The sequence below is a fragment of the Merops nubicus genome, unplaced genomic scaffold (assembly GCF_000691845.1).
Source record: "Merops nubicus isolate BGI_N331 unplaced genomic scaffold, ASM69184v1 scaffold22211, whole genome shotgun sequence".
In the NCBI taxonomy this organism is placed as follows: domain Eukaryota; kingdom Metazoa; phylum Chordata; class Aves; order Coraciiformes; family Meropidae; genus Merops; species Merops nubicus.
Genome location: NW_008587915.1, coordinates 1 through 21513, shown reverse-complemented (window position 1 = coordinate 21513; position 21513 = coordinate 1). Strand labels below are relative to the sequence as shown.

The window sequence follows — 21513 nt, the reverse complement described above, 5'->3', positions numbered from 1 at the left end:
GTGTGTGAGCACACAAAAATCTAAGTGCATATAAACACAAAATACAAAAAAATAACCAGACAACTTGCAAGACAGAGGTATCCTCAAGTATGGAGTCTCCAACCGTACATGGTACTGCACCTGACAGCACGTAATTTGCGTGCCCCAAGTCCCAGTATTGTGCCAATTTACCACCAATATTTCTCAACAATACACATTTCAGCTCTACTCTGACATCTGTTCTAATTAAGGCAGTTTCTTCTGGCAGAGCCAGTCACAACTGAAAATGGGCCTTTTCAACAACCAGCACCATCCATCTCTAGTGAAAAAATATGGAGCAGTTTGTAAACAATTCAGAAACCTGATCAAGGAAACAGAGGTCAGTGGAAGAGAGAAAAAAATAACAGCACATCATTCCAGGACTACTCCAGAACTGCAGCTCAAATACATTCACAGGAATCACACTGACACAGCAAATATTAGAGAGAATAAATTTCAGCACTAGGTAAGACTGCAAAAAGGTCTGTTCCTACAGGGACAGATAAGGGTATCTAAAGATCTTATTCAGTCTTAAAGGCATAAATTTTAATTCTGCTTTTGACCAAATGTTCCTTGTCATGACGTTCAAGCTGCTGCCTTGCCAAAGCGGTCAGTGGGTGGAGAAATGATGAAAAAATTACACTAGTAGTGCTAGCAGCAAACACTAAGATGCACAGATGAACAGGAAAAGCTCTGCCCTATCCCCCCACCCCTTTTTTAGCAGTTGAGAGGGGAATTCACTAACCAAATAATGTCATCAAAAATTGATCTAGGCAATGGAGTTGGACAAACTCATTGTGACTTTCATTAGAAAGGTTTTTTGAACCTGTTAGGATTTTCTCTTCTAGAACATCTACAAATAAAGAATACAAATAGACAAGGCACAAAATACAAAACCAAGTTAGTTTCTGTGCCAACACAGTGAGGACAAGAGGAAACAACCATGAGAGAAACCCTACGTATTTGATACACGTATTCTCTAAGAACTCATGTTGGAGGGCAACCTAATCCAATCCCTCTCTCAAAGCTGGGCTAACTTCAGAGCCTCGTCTGACCACGTCTGGAACATCTCGAAGGACAGAGATTCCAGTGTCTCTGGACAACCTCTTTCATAAGGCAACAAACTCACATTAAACTTTTCAGTTTCCCTTACACTGGCCTATTCGAAACAAGATCAGAAGGGACTGACTGTGCATCTTTGGAGACCTTTAAGTGGAAAGTGAGACTTTTTGAGCACATCAGAGATGAGGAAACAGAATGAAGAAAAATATAAGGTGACTATAGAGAAAACAGTTATTAATACTGTACAAATCAAGCAAAACAAGCAGGTAGGTGCATAGGTTGAACGTAATGGAAGAACTAAAGAATTTCAGTAAATGCAGATAGAATGGTATCTGCACGGGGTCTGGCTGAGCTGATTTCCCCATTGCAGCCCTCCTGGTGCAGGGCTTTTGTGTTGGGAGTTAGAAGGGTGTTGATGACACTTGTGTTGTGACTCCCACTGAGCAGTGCTCACACAGCACCAAGGCTCTTTCTAACATTTCACCCACAGTGGGATGGGGGGACAGGAGCTTGGGGGGAACATAACCAGGACAGCTGACCAAAGGGATATTCCAGAGCATATGAGATCTGCTCAATTATAAAGCTGGTACAAAGGAGTAAGGGGACGACCACTCCTTTGTCATTTGGAGCAACCACTACAGGTTTTGGAGCCCTGCTTCCCAGGAAGGGGCCAGACATCACCTGCTGATGGGAAGTAGAGAATAATTTTTTTTTTTTTCCCCCCTTCACTTCCACATGCAGAACATTGCTTGGCTTTACTTTTCATTAAACTGCCTTTGTTTTTACCCACAATGGTTTTATTTCCATCTTAGTTTCCTTCCCCTTTTTGCTCTGCAGAGCAGGGAGAGGAAGAGGGGGAGGGTGATAAAAGTAGCTTGGTGGACACCTGGTGCTCAACCAGGGTTAACCCACCACAGTATCCTATTTTTAAAATATATAAAAGCAAGCTCTCTGAAGCATGTGGTACCCAGCAAAGAAAATGCCATATATGGAGAGCAGGCCATTGGAATATATCAGAGGACTTTAAACCCCATGTTTTGTTAAAGAGAAAGCTTCTGTCAGGAAAAAAAAATCCACAGAAAACCCACAAGAAAGCGAAAAAAACCCATGAAACTAAGCAATGAGTAGTAATGACTTATTTCTAGAGACAGTGATTACATCAATATAAAGACTGGAATGTGATAATGAGTGGGCCAGTCCACATGCAAACTGTGCTAGGGAGCAAAGCTGGAGATCACTGCTACCTATTATTGTCTGTAATTGAAAAAGATGCAAGGTAGCCTAGAAATACTTAATAGAACCATACCAAGACAACAGCACACCACACAAATAAAGTTAATGTGCACTGGGGAACACCACTTAAATTGTGTACATAAACATTCTTTTACCTAACTAAGCACCTACAGTCACACACAATTAGTTGCAAACAACAAAAATTCAACAGAGGTTTGCCTAGTGAGTTAACACCCTCACATGCAAAATTCATTAAATAGCATATCCTCCCAAAAGGTAAAAATTTGATATTTGAAGAATCTAACATTCACTCTTTGAAGAAAAACTTATACACCAGAAGCATGTAAGCGCATTCTATTTCCTTTGTCGCATTGACATGACATTTCTAGCTCCCAGCCTTGCCTTAAGTAAACAGTACTTGCTTGATAATAGGAATTAATTGCAATATTATGCAACGATACTTACATCTCTCAGACTCCTCTGTGTCCTTGTTAGCCCTATGAATTCCATCCTGAATTTCATCTAGCCAAAGTACCGCTGTTTCATCCTGTGTGTCCTGAAGAGAACATGATGAGAAAAACATACACAGCATGAGAAGAAAAGTAGCACTACTTTGCAAAGTAAACCAACCCATACTCAACAATAGCCAGTGTAGTAGTTTTCCATATCACAGGGAGTAAGAAGCATTTCAGTCTTTCTAAATGACTCCAACACAAGGACATCACGTGTATTTGTGATTTGTGACTAGCAGAGACTACTACAGCATTACCAGACTTCAACACCCTCTCCCAGCCAAAAACTCTTTTCAGGAAACAGAAAAAATTCTGTCAGTGGGAATCATTCTGATAAGCAAAGAGATTACAAGGCCAATGACCTGGTACCCGTTAGTCCTAAAGCTGTACACGCCAAGAGGCCACAACTTTCCAGGAACACAAGTTAGTCTTTCCACAGAACACGGCTAAGGAGCTCCTAGAACAAAACACTGCCAATGCACATCTGTGTGCAGAAGCTAAAACCTCACAGGTAACTAATGCCACATCAGGCTGTTCCTGTCCCTGTCCAGGACATTTACAAGCCTGTACAAACCAGCAAACAAAAAAGCATTGTACCTGTTGTGGCTGGGTGTACACACACCCACCAGTCAAAGCCACATTTTAAGTCTTTGTTTTAACAGATTACTTGTCAAGGAGCAGTGATCACAGTATCCTGTATTTTGGCTGAGATTTGAAGAAATCCAATCAACTGTTACATGAAAAATTTGAGAAGAGGAAAGAGGCAAGTGTTTAGCAAGTCCCAAAACACACAAAGAACAATGATCCAGTGGCTGCCAAGCACAGCCTCTCCCCACCCACTGTTGCTTCCTGTAGGTGCTACTGAAAGAAACGCCAAGATGCAACTGCCACCCCTCTGACAACTCTAGTCATACAAACAGAACACAGGAAACATTGACTTCTGGTATGGAATAATCATCAGACTGCACAAAACAGCCAGTATTTACAGCATTCAAGAGTTTTGGGGCCAGGCTGCAAATGAACAAATGTTTCCTTACATGTCCTCCACATTTTCCCCGCTGTTTTGGCAGGTCAAACTGACATGCTTCATGATATTTCAATCAAGAAACCAACATGCCTTTCACAGGCAGGTTTCATCTGAAAGCTTAGACAGTGCTGCGAGAGTACCAGCAACAGCAAAATTCCCATCCAAGGAGCAGAGGAGAATAATCCAAGAAACAACTTCCTCTACAGTAATCTCTACCAGCAGAAGTCAACCCAAAGACTAATCAAAACCATTCCATTCTTCTCTATGGATTTACCATTGCAGGCTTTCCTGAAGGTACAGAAAGTGTAACATAGTACAGGGTCTGCTGTTTATCTCTCCTTATCACATGGGGAACATGCATCATAAAGTGCTCCTCATTCACATAAGCAGCTGAACATCTTGTGGTGAACTACAACCTCATTCGGCCCCATGGTACAGAAACCCCTAGTCAGTGACAGTTGACTTCAGCTAGTGGCTGTTTCCCCATGAGGTTACTTTAAAATGTAATCTTTTGATTTCTGAAGTGACTGCCATGCTGCTGGGAGAAGCCCTAAACTGAACACATGCCTAAATAAGGTAATTTCACGCCACCGAGAAGTTACCAGCAGAGCCTGGCACAGGCTGAAGCACTGGCTAAAAAGAGTTCATTATTTCATTCTGACTCACCCAGAGGAAATGCTTCAGCACAAAATGGGTTCCTGAGGAATATTAACCCTTTCAAGGCTGCAGCAGGAAGCCGCTTAATGATTTTAATCAGAAATGTGTACAGTTTTCAGGTATTGCCATCATGCAGGTTAACTTTTAGTCAAACAAACAAATCAAACAAGAAAACAAAACCCCACAAAAACCCTCAAACCAAAACAGCAATGTTCAGTACAGTCTAGATCTTGGTAGCTACTCAGAATTCTGCCTTGGTATAAGAACAATGAGCTCCACAGCAGACAAAAAAAAAACCACTAACACACCCTAATGCCACTGAAAGCAGAGATGTCCACCACTTCTTTGTAAATAGATGAGGGGAAAAAAAGTATCATCAGTATCCTATCGACACTATGCAAAAAACCAGTTGCGTACAGAGGGGTGCACACTCATGCCCTCTCCTAAACCCCTGAGATGAGACTTCAGTCTTCCTCTCTGCATCTTCACCTCCAAACTTAGTGAAAGTGGCAACTACCCACAAGCAGGTAGAAGTCCTTGGCTAATAAGGACAACTACTGCTGAAAAACATCATTAGCAATAAAAGTGTCACCAGGTGAACAAAAGGCATCAGCATACAATTTGCCAGTAGCACGTATTTTGCTTCATTTCCTTTTCAATTTATCACTTAATAGATTTTTTCACTTTTAGAAACTTTCTTTTTGCTGTATATAACTATGCCTATGACTACGTTTAACAAAGAACACAAAAAAAAAATAAAAAATCACTTAAGCTTTCAAGAAACTTGCATTCAGAAGTTCAGAACTACTAGAATGAACACTGTCTCCTTGTGAAAACAGATGAGGCACACTATTTCTCCACAAACAAGACATATCTCATTCTAGACCCTGGGATTAGCTGTAGCAAGGAATCTTATCCAGTCAATATCCTTATACCCATCTGTAGTGCATGAAGATTCATATGGTCTCATTGCAATTGTCTCTCTCTGGTACAGAAAGATCCAAACTGACTGGGTAAAATCAGTTGGTGGCATGCAGAATGCCCAGCTCTCCACTTCCAGATTTGATTCCTGGCTTCCAGGACGAGTCATGAACCCCTCACACAGATGTAAAGGTGTTTTGAGAGGTGCATTCCATTGCACCCACCTGTGCTTTCTCTCTCTTGGTTCGAAGTAGCGTATCTTGGTAATGCTGTGCCACCTTTGGGGCTACACCCTCCAATTTTGCTGCAGGAATCTGTAAGGCTTGAAGAGTCTTTTTCGAGTTACCTTCATCCAGAGCTTCATTGATAAGGCCAATTGCCAAAATCCCTAGGGAGAAAAGCATAGGTGGTGAAATATAAAGTTCCACTTTTGGTCAACAATCATCGTAAGCATTGCTTCAGAAGAAAAATGCAGTTAGCCCTGCCTAAACCAGTACTTAACAAAACATTATTATCTCAGTGGCTGAGAACTGCAGTACTTAACAAAACATTATTTACTAGTAAAGACTATTTCTGCATCTTAAAACAGTCATGATACCTGGACATTGCAACAAAAAATATAAAAAAGCTTATCTCAGGGAGACCACATGCAGGGACAGAACTGAGTCCTCAGATATCCAGCTCAGAATCAGCAGCAGAAAATTACCAAAGCCCAAATGGCCAGACTTCACAGGTTACATTTTTCCATGGTCCTGGCACCTCTAGAAAGAAATCTTTGCACAAAACTAAAGATTTGCATGGAATACTATTTAAAATACAGTAAATATTATAGAAAACTTTCTATTAAACCTATGTAGCATTAGCTGTATTATCAGAGACATGGATGCTATTCAAGTACAGTAGACTTGCCATTCAGCTAAATAAAAAAAAAAAATCACTTACAGTTAGACTAAATGCAAACAGTGTCTGCATCATACATGCCCTACCTACAGCAACCATCTCCTACGAACTGCAAAATAACTTAGGTTGAGCTGGACCCTAGAGGTCACCTGATTCAATTCCCTGCTTAAAGAAGGATCAATTTAAATTAAGGCTTGATCACTGCAGAATCAAGAGATCTTTTAGACAGAGGAAAGTAAGGAGCTCAGTGTGGGGATTTCAAACCATGGTTAACCTATCTGAAGATTGTGACCTTTTCTTCTACGCAGGAAAGAGAATCACAGTGAAATACAGAACATCTTAGGAAGATCTTAGGTGCCATTTGGATGAAGTAGAGATCAGGGAAAAATATAATGAAATGATGGCATGGTTTCTGTCAAAAAGTAAACATGGCAACTGTTTGACTTAGGAAAGGGCAGTAAGGTAAGTAGTAATACTCTCCAATCCATTTGCTAATAAGGGCACGAGAAGAATACTCCATGGAACAGCAGTAAGTTATAGCTCCCCAGTAGAAAGTATTTTTTATTTTGAAGCTATTTACAGTGATAATGGAAATGAAAAGTATATGCTTGTATGCCTTCAGGACCTTCTCAGATTAACTTATGCATAGACAGGAGGTAGAAAATGTCATTGCCTAAGAGCATATCTGAGCAGATCAAAGAATTAAGAAATTCCAAGTGAGAACAGCTTCTCTCATTACTGAATTTTCTCCACCTTTTTTTTAGAGGATAAGCAGTGGAACTTTTAGACTTCTTCTGTCACCTCTTATATAGAAAAGAAACTTTGAAACTAGCATCTTGGTGTATGCACACAACCTTGTGGGTCTGTGTTTACGTTTTCAACAAATCTGTGACCCCAACAGGAAACCCAGTGTCTATTTGGAGATCCAGGAAACAAGTTAATCAAGATAGTAGGCTCTTAGACTGAAATTTAAACCTTTCCAGAGTATAAAGTTTTTCTGAGGTGAAATAACTCAACTACGTAACAAGAAGTGGCAGGAGACACTTGTCTCAGTGTACAACAGAAACTATCATCACCTCCACATTTGCAACAAACGTCTCCCCTCTTACAGTTCAAGGCTTTGAGCTAAATACTATGAAGATGACTTGAAAGTGAGTGTCATGCTATTTGCATATGCTGGTTTTCAATACTGGTCATAACCAAAACTATGGTCCCTTAATGAAACTGGAAAAAAAAAAATAGAAAATAAAACCACCTGATACAGAACCTCACAAGGATTTACTTAAGAGTAAGTTTGCTTAACTGTGTTATTTTTCAAGGACTCCTCTACCTCCACTCTGCATTTTAAGTCAACTAATATTGTCTTAGAGAAAGGAGAATTACCCCAGTTTCCTGTTTTGCTGAAATTTTCATCATTATTCTCAATCCCAGCCTTCTATCACTTCAAAAACACACTTATTAATATAAACACCACAAAAAAAATTAAATAAAAAGGATCTAGAAGAAGTATAGAACTTAGGCTAACACCTATGCACGTTTCTCTGTTTGCATCAGGAATTGTTTCCCTCATGAGCATTTAAGCTTTGCTACTTGCACTTGCTGCATACACTTATAACTTCTATGGAGTTTTGCATATTTTCCAGATGAGGTTTTTTTCTCACTTTACTAATATTCCATATTAAAAGGCAACAACTGCACAGGCATATTCTTCTTCTACTGGTCAAAATGTCATTTGTCAATCACTTCAGCTTTTACAGATACTGGTTTTAACAACTAATAGTGATACACAGTGTTAAAACAGAAAAGAAAAGCTTCTGATGTCCTGAAGGAACCAATTGTAAACAAAGCAATTAACCTCTTAAAGGTCAGCATTTTCCATTTCAACTCTAATTTGAGATGTAAGTCCCAATATGTGGAACTTAGAATGTGAATGACATCAAACTGATTGGATAAATAAATGTTCCTGGAAAAAAGGAAGGTCTGTATTACAGGTTTAAACAAAAACATTTGAATACATAACTCTTGAACAAATGGCATATAAGAATAACTTCTGGGGGGCATCTCTGTTGATCTATCACTGAATCCAAGTAACTGCAAAAGCCTGTTTCTTTGACGCAATATTTGGACTAATGATCTTCCAAGAAGCTGTAAACTCTAAGTAGTGTTAATATAGCTAGGAATTAAAGAACTGAGAAGATAACCTGGAAATAATTAATCTTCTCTGTTGTTCATTCAAGCTCCTCAAGCACTGGAAGAACGCATCTGACAAGTACTTGCATCTGAGAGTCATCAACACAAAGATGCATAGCTTATCTTGCATTTGCAGGGCAGATCAGCCACAGGTAAAGAGGGGGATCCTGGACTTAGTCTGGGGAACTTCCACTAAATACTGGAAAAGTAAAAAGCATATTCAAAAGTAAGACTAAAAGGGAGAAGAGGAAAACCTGAACAATGCAGAGACTGAGGCCAAACAGAGAACAAGACTACTTCTACTTAATGCAGCAAATTAGGAAGGGGAACAGAGTACTCCAAGACTGGGCTGCAATTAACTCAGAGATTTTAGTAATACTAGTTTGCCTTAAATCCAAGGGTTTGAAGCAAAATCAGACAAGATTCTAGACTAATACTAGACACTGACAGCAGACAGTGCATTTTGTTATCCAAAAAAGGTTGACATTTGTATTGGAAGAACTAATGAACTTTTTAGAGATATTGATTTCAATTCAACAAACACTCCTAACTGCTTCATCTCTCCACCAACTATTTGCTATTAAGCCTTTATATAACAGACCACCACATATTGCTCACAGCTAAGACTTTCCTAGATATCTAATGTATGATAACTACAAGTCAATCAATAACTTTTTGTGCTGCATCTAATTTTAGGACTCCTTAGGAGCAAGGACCAATCTAGCATGAATTGAGCAGAACAAACTTACTTTCATGTTCTTCATGTACAGCTATGTTTACACGATCAACACATGACTGGATATCATTCCACGTGATAAATTCATCTCCTTCAGCACGTGTTTGAGCTTTCAGCTTCATTAAATCATCGATATATCTGTCAGAGAAGAGAGTTAAAAAAAACCAAAAAAAACCACAACACACAATCACATCACCACAAGCCAGCTAGGGAACACAAAACAGCATGAGAATTGTACACAAACCAGAAGAGGTAATAAGAGGGTTTCAAGAGGAACAAATACAAAAATGGAGGAGAGAAAGAAGAAAGGCTGTGTGCAAGGTGGCCAGGCCAAATATGAAATAATCAACAAAAGCACTGAAATACTAAATGAGGATCTATGGCAAAGAACAGGGTGGGTGAGCTGGTGTAGTATTAATGACAACCTAATGGTACCACAACATGGCTTTAATGTTAAATTTGTGAGAAAGCATTGAGAGACAGGACAAAAATCAGGCAAGAAACAGTAATTGCAAAAAAAAAAAAAAGATGCAAGAGCAAATGGAGATTAAGTCAATACTGTAATTAAAAAAACACAGAAATAAACTAAAGCATAAGAGGGAAAAACTTCAAAACGTCACAGAATACAAGCGACATCAAAGACAGACATGTTTCCTTGACATATCCACCTCTGAGAGTTCTCATCCTCAATGTTTGTAAGCCCTGTGACAGGACTGCTCAGTTGTTTCCACACTGTATTCACATCCCCTGAATCCAAGGCCCTGTTAATCATGGCCACAGAAGACAGCATCTCTACAGCAACAGATAACTCTGGATGCGTGAGGTTACCCTGCACACAAAGAGGACAACAAATTAGTTCCACTCACTCTTTACAAACTATTGCTGCACAAAGAACAAAGAACAAAGGCTGTCAGAACAGACATAACAAAGCAAAGGGACAACCTTTAAGACACAGAAATAGAAAGATAAGTATCATAAAGCTAGGACCTTAAGAGATTAAAGTAGTATCTTACAGGGCCAAGTAGCTAACGATTTAGGGATTAAACTTCACATCAGAACAGACTGAACACCACAGCAGTTCTATAAAGACTCAAGACAGGTTTGTTCTTGAGAACGCATTTAATAAAACAAGATAAGGTAGACACAGTGATCCATAGCATCTTCATGGTACATACTTCAGGGCTCTGTTGCTGCAAGGTAGCCAGCTCCCTTTGGTAAAGATCTGCAGCAAACGCATAAACCTCTGGTAACTGGGCCTCTGGATTCATCATTTCTGCCACAGTCTTCTCAGCATCACCTGCTCGAATCGCAGAGTTAATTCTGGCTACTGCTGCCAGCCCTAGAAGTTCAAAGAGGTAGCATAAGGAATTAGGAAGTCAGACAGTTGAATCCCCAATAATAATAGCACTTTTATTCTACCCATAATCAGATACATAACAATAAAGAATAATTCCCTTAACTGCAGAAAATGAGTCAAGCTTTCTCACCCATACTTCCCTGGTTAGTCTTCCATTGCTGCAGACAACTGGAATAGGCAATGCCTTCTTTAAAATAAAGCTCATGTTTAAAACCAGTTCACCTTTTTGCCTGGTTATCAAAGCACTGTTTCACCATTTCAGGCTTCTGACAGTAAGAAGCCTCGTAATTGAAAATTTTGGGATGGATGAGTAGTAACAACTTTTTCTTCCTGCCTGCATCTATGATGCTCCAGGCAGTAACAGGCACTCCACAGTGGATGTGCAGTGGCCAACTTTAAAATACTGCAGGCAGGCAGACAAACACTGAGCTCCAGGCTGAACAAGTAAGGTACTTTAAAGGTAGCCTCCTAGTTATTAGGCATTCACTATTTTCCTATTCTATTCTAAACCCTCTCTTCTCCAGATCTCTAGTATTCCCCTTTCTACCTATTACGAAGTGAAATAATTGTTCTTGCACAGCCAGAACTTGAACATTCTTCTCCAAAATCTGCACAGTATCAGAAACAATCAGAAAACAATCAGCCATCGTAATCTGCATTTTATTTGCTACCTGGTATTCAGAAACAGTTAAAGGTAGCTCAAACCAAGGAAGCTTTATGTCAATGGTCAGCAGGTAACCTAGCTTTCACACCTCATAGAGCAATCCAGATTTCCCTCACAGATCCATAGCACAAAACCTCACACAAGTATTCTAGAAAAAAGAGATTAAGGTCTACAAAGTTCCTTGTTTCTTAATATTTCGAATTATATGCTGTTATATCAGCAGTATTGCAAAAGCTGGATGAAAGCAGTACAAATAACCAGGGGAACCATCTCTCTCTAATGTTCTCAGCAATCATGAAGTACTTAACATTCATAACAGTTTGAGAGAGATGTCACGTATTCCCACACAGACCCAAATATTGGGCCATCACATCTACTTGACCACACCCATGGTCACTTTGCTGCAATAATTTCTGCTGATGCTTACTTTGCTGATACTGTTGTGCTGCTCTGTTAGCGGCATCCACTCCCAACTGCAACTCTTCCTTCTGCAGAGGACCTGTAAGGCCAGCCTGAAGGGAAAAAAAAAAGGACCAGGAGGGTGAAACAATGTCAGCTCATTCACTTCATATAGCTCAGCAAAAAGGAAAAAAAAAATAGCTTTTCCTTAAAGCACCCCAATGCCACACAGCTTCTGTAAACAAAGAATGCCATATACGTAAGGAAGCAGACAAATTACTCACCAAGTTCTTGGTTCATGTGCTGAAACGTGTACACATGTGTACAGCCTGATCCCTTTTACAGCATTACAAGTGCAGTCCCACAAACACAGCAGTTAAAGGCAAGACTAAGCTTCCAAAATGATACAACATTTAAGACAAAGCGGGCAATTCTGTGAGAAAAGACTCCCTGTACATCAGCTGAGTGCTGAAATGAAACTGGCACCTGTGTGGTTTCCCATGAAGTGCCACACTAACATTTCATTTTATCTCTAAGCCACAAAAGAGTTAGCAGAACATCAGAAATGGACAACATGAAGTGCTGCCTTACACATACAAGCTTCCTGGACTATATGGCACTCTATGAACACAAGTAGAAAATGGGACTGGGGAATAGGAGGGCTCGAGTAACTTGGGTAGTATCCATACAGGTCATGACTCTTCAAATAGTTCACACAGTAAAGATGACAACTCTTCAAAAGTGCCAACAGGACACATTTACGTAGCAAGACCTTTCTATTACTCTCTGGAAGAATGTGCAACCTGATTTTGCAGTTTAGAAAACAGCTTGGTTTTTGTGGCTACTAAAAAACCTGGTAAAAGTCTTCCTAGCCCTATTTCACCCCTAGACACATCTTTGGACGACTACGGACACTTTCTGCCACATCAAAGCTTCACAGGACCTCCTAAAAAGCCTCCACTTTTCCTATTTTCTCATAACTGTAGGTCCAAATAAACACAGCTTGTAAAGATCTTTCTTCAGAGATAAGTGACAAATCTTCTGAATACCAACAGCTGCAGAGCTAAGACTGTGCAGCAGAAGTCCTCATACCCCTACTGAAGACTACTCCAGCAACACACACATCCTCCAGCTCCAGCACTCACGCAGAATCCCAAGGAACACTCACAAAGTACAGCAGTACACTGCGGATAGAAAGAGTATCCCAAAACAGTACATGCACTGTAAGGAATCACTCTTCAAGGAACATCATTTAGCTACTGACCAAGCAAATCTTGCATCACTAATGGTTATGAATTACTGCTGTAAGCCTTTCAGTTGAGGCATGCTTCCTTCAGAAGAGGCAAATAAAGTATTTGGTACCCACAGCCTTTGTGTTCCCTGTCATCTGCTCCCTTGACTGACTTGATAGTCCCAAGTTTTCCCTAGATATCAACAGCAAATGGAAGACTATGTAGAAGTCATTCATGTTGCCCTTCACATTCCCCATCAGATTAAGGTCCAGTCATGCTTAGGCTTTCTTAACCCCACCCTGCATGCTCAGACATCATGTCTATATTTCTTCTGATGTAGATTCCCATGATTCTATGATTCCCATCTCCAAACAGTTCTTCCTTGGCTGTATTAGGTCCAGCAAAAGACCTTCCCTCACCAAGTCCTCAGTTATCATGCCAAGCAATTATCACTAGCACACTCCAGAAATATCCTGGATTGCTTTTGTACTGCTGAGTTGCTCTTACAGCTTATCAGGCAGTTGAGTCCAGGAGGACCGAGACCTGTGAACACAAGGCATCTTCTACTTGTCTGAAGAAGGCCTCATCTACTTCTTTAGCAGTAGATACCCACCACGATGTCATACACATTGGTCTGCCTGCTGATCCTGACCCACGAGCTCTCAAACGGTTCATCCTAAGTCTCAAGGCAGACCACCTTGCACTCCAGCTGCCCCCTCACACACAGGGCTACTTCCCTCATCACTGCCCTGGCCTGTCCCTCCTAACTGATCTGTATCCAGTCCATAGCAGTGCTCCAGCTCTGGCAGCTATCCCATCACACCTCTGCGACCCCAGTGGTGTCACAGCTCTGCCACTGCACACAGACTAATAGCTCCCGCCCGCTCTCCACTCTGCATCCACCAGTGCACAGACACTGCAGAGAGGCATCGATCCTGTCCACTGCCAGGAGAACGCAGGGGACTCCCTTGTAACACTGCTCTCCTCACCTCTCTACATATGGCAGATGCAGGTCCCCTTCAGCCTGTCTCCCGTGCACATCTCGCTACACCCTTCGCTTGCCAACCCATGCGACCTGTTCCTCACTGGGAAGCACCACGTCCACGAGGCCAGCCCAGCAGCCTGGCAGCAGCCAGGGAGAAGCACACTGTGCCTCCCAGCTGTCCTCCTGCCTGTACCTGCTGCACCCTTTTCGAGGCAACCCTCAGCTAGGCCCTGGCTTACAGCAGGGAACTACACCTGATGATTTGATGCCTGACACCGAGTGGTTGTTTCTCACCTGCCAACTCTGGCAACTTGAGGCTTACACTATCAATGAGTTCTGCTCCAGCATTTGATGATTTAACAGTGGTAAGATTTAAAAGCCTTATGATAAGGCATAGCTACCCCCTCCAAAAATAAACAGACATTCAAACCTGACATGTACTCAGGAAATCAATTTGAACTGCCAGGCCTTACTATAGATTCAGCTCTTTGACTGCTTGTCATATACTACTTCTACTCCAAACTATAGTTCAAAGGCCCTAAAAACAATTACATTTCTTCATTCCCTTGCTTTAATTATGTGGTCTGAACTTTTCCACACGCTTTTAATCTCCCTAAAGTGCAAAAACCATCTTATCTCCTCCTCAACAGGTCTTGCAGCAAGTGCTGTTTGGTCATGTCACCAGGTACATTTTTCTACCTATGACATGCAAGCACCTATGCATCCATCACACTGCCCAAGGTCTAGTTTGTTGTAACTGTATAACTGACTTGTCTGCATTTTTTCTTGGATCCCAATGGATGCAGTATCTTACTTGTCTACCCTCCTGCAGCTTTTAAAAAATAATTTATTGAAGAGGTACAATAGTAATAACCATCTTTGTATCAGCATATTTTTCCCCTATTAACAGATGGCATTGTGATAATTGAAACAATGCAGGTTTTAAAACCTATTCCATGCATGTTATAAGCAGTATATATAAACAGCATAAAATACACTGAAGAGTTGGCTTGAAATGAGAAATTAAGGTTAACCTTAGTTGCAGAACCATAGAACCACTTAGGTTGGGAAAGACCCTTAAAATCATCGAGTCCAGCTGTAAACCCAGCACTGCCAAGTTCACCACTAAACCATGTCCCTAAGTGACACATCTATAAATGGTGTATGGTGGGATTCTGCACAGTGAAAGTCATATCAATACCTATCAGATAAGCATATACAACACAAATATCCACATTTGGGCACTGATAATAGTGAAATAAAAGGGACAACACACCTATACTCAATTTTAAGGTTTGGTGAGAGTATTTTAGTTTATACATAAATACATGCAAGCATTATACTGGCCTTTTATATGCAGAGATGAAAACTAAATGATAAATATGCTTACTGTATATTTCTGTCTCTTAACTTTTTCAAACCAACACTAAACTGCAATGCAGGCATAGAGCAAGTGATCAGTATACAGCAGTAGGGTGAACGGGTGAGGGTATGGGGAAAAACCTAACAAATCAGGGTAATCTAGACTTTTCCATACCTCCTGTTTCTGTTGTCTGTCACTCAAAAACTGCTTGAAATACCAGTCACAATTTTCTCGTAGCAATCCTCGGAGTCCTAGGGCTGATGCTGCCAGAGCTTCGTACAGTGCTAATGAGTCTCCTTGTTCCAAAGCCAGGTCAATCCTTGATATGGCTGCATGTGCTAGCAACAGCAAAGCAGAGTTTTGAGAGAAATACTAGGTGAGGAAGTCCCATGGTTTATATAACCTACTGCTCAGAAAGAAAAACACTTAGACCTGACAGACAGTTAGGTGTAACCCAGCTGAAACAGAATTGGAATTAAATTCCAAAGTAGTACTTGGAAAAGGGACTGAAGGTTGATCCTTGCTATGGCTGCATGTGCTAGCAACAGCAAAGCAGAGTTTTGAGAGAAATACTAGGTGAGGAAGTCCCATGGTTTATATAACCTACTGCTCAGAAAGAAAAACACTTAGACCTGACAGTTAGGTGTAACCCGGCTGAAACAGAATTGGAATTAAATTCCAAAGTAGTACTTGGAAAAGGGACTGAAGGTTGGAAACAGTATGCACTCCTCAAGATGAAGAGCTGGAGTGGCTATGACACGGACTATCTGTTTCCAAAAGGAAGGGTAACAGAAGTCAAAATGAATTCAGCTTATAGCTGTGTACTAATCATAAGTAAAAAAAACCCCACACACCACAAAACCAAGAATAAGCAATCCACCACAAAAACAAATGCCAAAAATTGCCACCATAAAAACCCCATAAAAAGAGAGGAGTTCCTTCTCCTTCCGTTAACAGCACAGAAAGTGAGAAGGAACACAGGTATTGTTTTTAAGACTACTACTTCAGCATGATACCTACTGTTCACTTTATTGATGTTTCCCTGAATCTCAGCTTGAGTCAGAAGTTCTTCATACACATCTCTCTCTCTCTCTGAATTTTCTGAGGCAATCTGAGGATGAAATAAACACTAATCAGTCTTTCTACAGTTTCCTTTGCCCTTGCAGAGCTCCTCATTGAAAAGGTCAGGGAGGATAACTGCATATCTACATAGAACTGTGATAGGTCATAGATAATCTGCCTCTCCACATGCAAAAAGAAGCCCCAGAAGTAAATATCTATGAGGTAAGCATACTCACACTCGGATACAAAGAGCCTAGAAACACCTTATTTCTATGTAATGGTTCTATAGGAACATATAGCAGAGCTCCAGAACACAGAAAGCAGTACACATAGCTTGGCATTTCATATAGAGTGTTCCAAAACAATATTGACCCCTTCTGAAAACATCATTCAGTTTTGCTCATCATTTCAATGTTAGGAAAATGTATCTGTATTGTATGAAAATTAAGGGATAGCACTCCCAGCACAAAGGCTGACATGAATTCCATATCCATGCAGCCCATATTTCAGACAGCTGAAGAGAGTAACACAGCTAACAGCTGCCTGTCTGCTCCAACAGGAAGGCAGGTTGCTGGGGAATATACTAGCTTACCACCATGAGTGAACCTCCTTGCACTCTACGTACAGCACTGTAACACTCATTCTGTGAATTCCCCACAGATGACACCGAAACACAAAACTGCAGCGCATGCAAATAGTTTGAAAGAAGAATTGATCTACCCTATTTTTAGCATTCTCCATCTTGTCTTGCTTTGCTCTATAGAGCGTATCCTGGTAAGTGGATCCCAGCTGATCATCAAGATTTATCAGCATAGCATTAGGGTTCTTCAGTGCCATAAGAGTGTCAGCTGGAACCTGACGGTCAATGGCTTCATTAATGGCAATGACAGCAGCATGTACTGAAAAACAAGTCACAGACTGCTAGTTAGTTCCAAACCCAACAGCTCTGTTAAAAATTGACTGGAAAGAGCAGAATTATTTAGAAATTGGTAATTCTTTTGCTTTCCAGTTAAAGTACTTGTCATTCCATCATGGCTTTGTGTCCTTCACAAAAACCAGCGGCCTACTCTTCCTACTATGATACTGTAACTAGTAGAAAACTAGCAGAAAAAAAATAACCAAAAACATCCCAGCCCCACAAAATAAACCCTCCACAAACAACACCAACAACAAAAACCCACCCCACCCAAACCAGCAACAACAAAAAACAGGAGGAAAAAAGAAAAACCTCTTTCCAGTCTTCCAAAAGGCCTATCAAAAAGACTACCATCTTAAAACAGGGGACATGAAAAACAACACTAAATAAAGAACACACAAAACCTCATCTACCAATTTGAGTGATCACATAAAACAAAACTCCATCTTTCCTTACATGCTGCTTCATCCACAGAAAGTTCATTTGCAAGAATTCCTCCAATCTTGCTGAAGGCAGGCATCTGAATACCATACTTCTCCAGTTCAAGCCTCATATTACTGATTTCCTCCTCTGAAACATACATAAAAACAGTGTTATGTGGGCTTAAACCCATATAAGCACTGCTATACCACCTGCTGCCACCAAAAAAACAGGCAAGATAACTATATAACAAACACATTTTTAATAAATGTTCCTAAATTACAATTACTGTTTAGATAAGGCTTTTAGTGTAAGTCACCAAGTGAAACCAAATAAATGAAAACTGATAGACGTTTTGCACACTTTCCTAAAATCTGCATTTCTGACAAACTCATGGGAATATTCTGTGGTTTTTCTCACCAGAAGACAACAAGCAGCTCCCACAAGGAGCTGGAAACCAACCCCATCATTCTGAGGTGCCTCAACCACGTCTGCCAACAGGCCATATACATACAATCAACAACTGTTTTGCAAGAAAATAAAGTTTATACACCTTTTAGATCAGATACACAGCCTCAGGCAGGAACCTCACTAATATAAACCACAGAATTTTACACTTTCACAAAAATCAAGGAACTGAAACCTTGGGAAGACATGTGGACATGAGACTTTGTGCTGGAATCTCCTGCAGCAGATCAGCTGGCAAACTCTTCCTTTAGCTGATGGCACTTTAAGCTATCAAGGGAGGTCAGAACAATTTACCAAGTTCCAAACTGAAACCTCTTAAAGGGATGGAGGGAAGGTTTAAGCATCTTACAACAGTGGCAAAAAAGTTAAGAGGATGTTTTTGGTGAAAGGAATGATGAGCAAATGAATGGCTATCTAACAGCCTGGCTCAGAAGCACCCAAATCAAACTTTTCTTAAATTACTAGAACTTCTCACAGCCATTAATCTTTAATTTAATTTGCATTTAGAATAACAGTAACAATCCTTAAATTCATCTATACAACGTCTAGTAGAGTATAAGATAAAGGCAGCACATGTATCAGCACTTTTGGTTTTACCTGTGAAGTCCACCTTCCCATACAAATCCTGAATCTGGGGGGCGAGACCCAGTTTGAACAGGTACAGGCTAGAAGATAAAGTAAGCAAATAATTACAACTAGTAATATTTCCTTGTGGTTCTGACAAGGACAGATAATTTTATGAGATATAGACAGATTCAAGGAGCCACTCGGGTAAGTCAACATAACAGTGAATTACAGAATGGTCAAGGCTATGAAGGGTGCTCAAAAGTTTGTCTTGTTCAAGCTCCCTCCTCAAACATCATCATGCAGGACCAAATTCGCCAGGATCATATAAAAACATGAAACAGGAATACAGGCAAGCCATCTCCACACCATATTTGCATTCACCATTAGCACCAGGGAAAAAAGCCCCTAATAACACACAAAGAACGCCAACGTGCGACGTGTCGGCCCGTCAAGCTGAAGAGCAAACCACCAACAAATGAATCCTCACAGTTTTCTCATGGACTGAAATTATATCCTACTCAGTTACTATGTGAGGTTTTAAAATTTAAGAGACCTCTCAACAGCAGTTCCTGCTTGATCACTTACTGGGGTCAGCAAGATGAACATCCTGCAGTACAATGCTGTGACCACAATGGCTTTCATTCAGTGATGTGACTGACCCCTAGATAAATTAACATTTTCCTTTCTCACAAACAGCTTTTAGGGCTTCAGGCTTTCTTTTAAGGCACAAAACATTTAGCTCTTCCTCAGAGAGTAGAGAGCAGAGGGTGAGAACTGAGATGGGAAGGCAGTGATCACAACATACTTGACCGATTCTTTTTCCTTCAGCATCTGATTTGGCCACTGTTCAAGGCAAAATACTGGCTTCATGGATCTTTGCTCTGAGCTAGTAAAACGGTTCTGCTAGAATTTTCATCCTCATGCAGCCTTGAGTTCACGTCCCTTCCGTCTTGCCTTTCAGGTTTGCAGAAAGATTTCAGAAGCAACTAGATTGCTGCCCCGCGTGCCCTACCTGAGCGCGTGAATGCAGTAGATGCAGCGGGGCATGTTCTTGCGGTCGTAGATATCCGTCGTTTCTGGATAGAATATCTGAAGATAAAACAAAGTTAGTCCTCTGAATTATACTCTATACAGCCACATCACGTAACTGTGACAAGCCCAACTCGTCTGCAGTACACTAATAAAACGGCCCACAAAGTTTCCTTTTGTTTCTACCACCCAGCCCAGGGCTTCCCTTTCCCTGCCCGCATTCTCCACACTTTGAGGAGTACACCCTCTCTTCTCTGTGCCCAACAAGATACTGGGTCATGAGGTATTAGCGAGGACTTTGGTGAAAGCCAAGAGGTGAAAAATAAACACAACAAGAGAACAGAGGATTTTATTTGGCCTAAACGGGGTTGCGTAGCGAGAGCAGAAACAGTGACAAGGGGAAACCAATCAGCACTGAGGTGCTCTGCACACTGCATTTTCAGTTAGCTGGACACAGCACCTCTCAGTCAGTCTCAGATGAAAAGCTCTTCAAAGTTTAACACAAGGGACTAACAGTGGAAGTGTCAATTCATTCAGAAGTGCTGACAATGTATGTAGCTTTCTAGTTATTGGAAGGTTCCTTGCTGTGCCTATGAGCACAAAATAGTATTGATCTTTCTGTAAAGGCAAGAGCAACTAAGGGCCCTCACAATCACAGGGCATCAGGTCCCTGGCTCTTCTATATGGGAAAATACTTAAAGCAACAAAATAACCCTTCAACAATGTACTGGAACCAAGCCCAGTTTCTTTAACCCCTCACACATTTACTGTCTTTTGGGGTAAATGTCACACATTTACCCCAAAACCCATTTACATCTGAAAATCTCACCTCATAACTAGCACTTCACTACTCTGTCTAGTTTCCTCCTCATTTCTTTACACCTAACAACCTTAATAGCATATTTCAGTATTTGCTAATGCCAAATTTGTTCCTATAAAATCATCATAAAACCCAGCACGGCTCAACAAGTAAATATCAACAAGTTATTGGAAAAATTTTGCCAAAAAATAAAAGTGCTCAATTTGCAACCATGTATGCAAACAAAACATACATCACATTAAGCTACACAATGGTGGATTTGGTGAGATTAAGCGTAACGACCTAAAAAAAAATCACCACCACATTAAAAAAAAACCCAGCCTTACTATCCACATATGCAACTGACTATCAGCACAACACTGTCACAGTTGATATGATAAAAGCATGGAGTTTGTCTTCACAGCAGGGAATGGGGGGAAAACACTTTGTGGAGAGATACAGTCACCAGTGCTCCAAGGTGATAGTCTGGCCACTTTACATACAAAAGAACCAAGCAGGAACCACCTGGAGACTTGAATGAATTTAAACAAACCTAGATTATCTACCTCAAGACATTTACATAGCCTAAACCTCTGAACTTTGGGAACTAGCACGCATGCTTAATGAACTTCTACATAGTAACTTCTCCTCCCAGGGGAGGCATAAAATGAAGTTAATGAGACATGGGATGTATGATGTGAAGGGGGGTACATGTTGAGGGGGATATGTAGTAGGCATACCGGGCAGTCTGTACACTGAGTACCTCAGCCAATGGGGAAAGGAGGAGGGAAATTTGCGGCCGGGAAAGTAGGATAAGAATGGGGCTGTGTCCCCCAGCCAAACTGAGAGACCCCACCGGGATCTGCCCGTGGAACAGGACTCCTCTGTCTCCTATTGGAACATCGACCTCTGGCAACGGCATTTTCCGCACAACTGGGGGCTCGTCCGGGAGCCTCCCACCTTCCAGGGGCGGCAGGCAGCGAATGGAGCTGATGG

General features: G+C 40.9%; 1 protein-coding gene across 1 annotated transcript in view; it reads right to left on the bottom strand.

The window, feature by feature from the left end:
• Positions 1–19778, bottom strand: part of IQGAP1 (IQ motif containing GTPase activating protein 1) — a gene marked incomplete at its 5' end in the record, with an annotated part of 43672 nt that extends 23894 nt beyond the window's left edge. Inside the window, 12 exons of the mRNA XM_008949107.1 lie at positions 2779–2869; positions 5655–5818; positions 9270–9394; positions 9925–10085; positions 10432–10595; positions 11705–11789; positions 15431–15594; positions 16277–16367; positions 17039–17217; positions 17691–17804; positions 18720–18787; positions 19702–19778. Of these exons, the coding sequence (XP_008947355.1) occupies positions 2779–2869; positions 5655–5818; positions 9270–9394; positions 9925–10085; positions 10432–10595; positions 11705–11789; positions 15431–15594; positions 16277–16367; positions 17039–17217; positions 17691–17804; positions 18720–18787; positions 19702–19778 (1483 nt within the window). The remainder of the gene's footprint in view (positions 1–2778; positions 2870–5654; positions 5819–9269; positions 9395–9924; positions 10086–10431; positions 10596–11704; positions 11790–15430; positions 15595–16276; positions 16368–17038; positions 17218–17690; positions 17805–18719; positions 18788–19701) is intronic.
• Positions 19779–21513: the final 1735 nt, after the last annotated feature.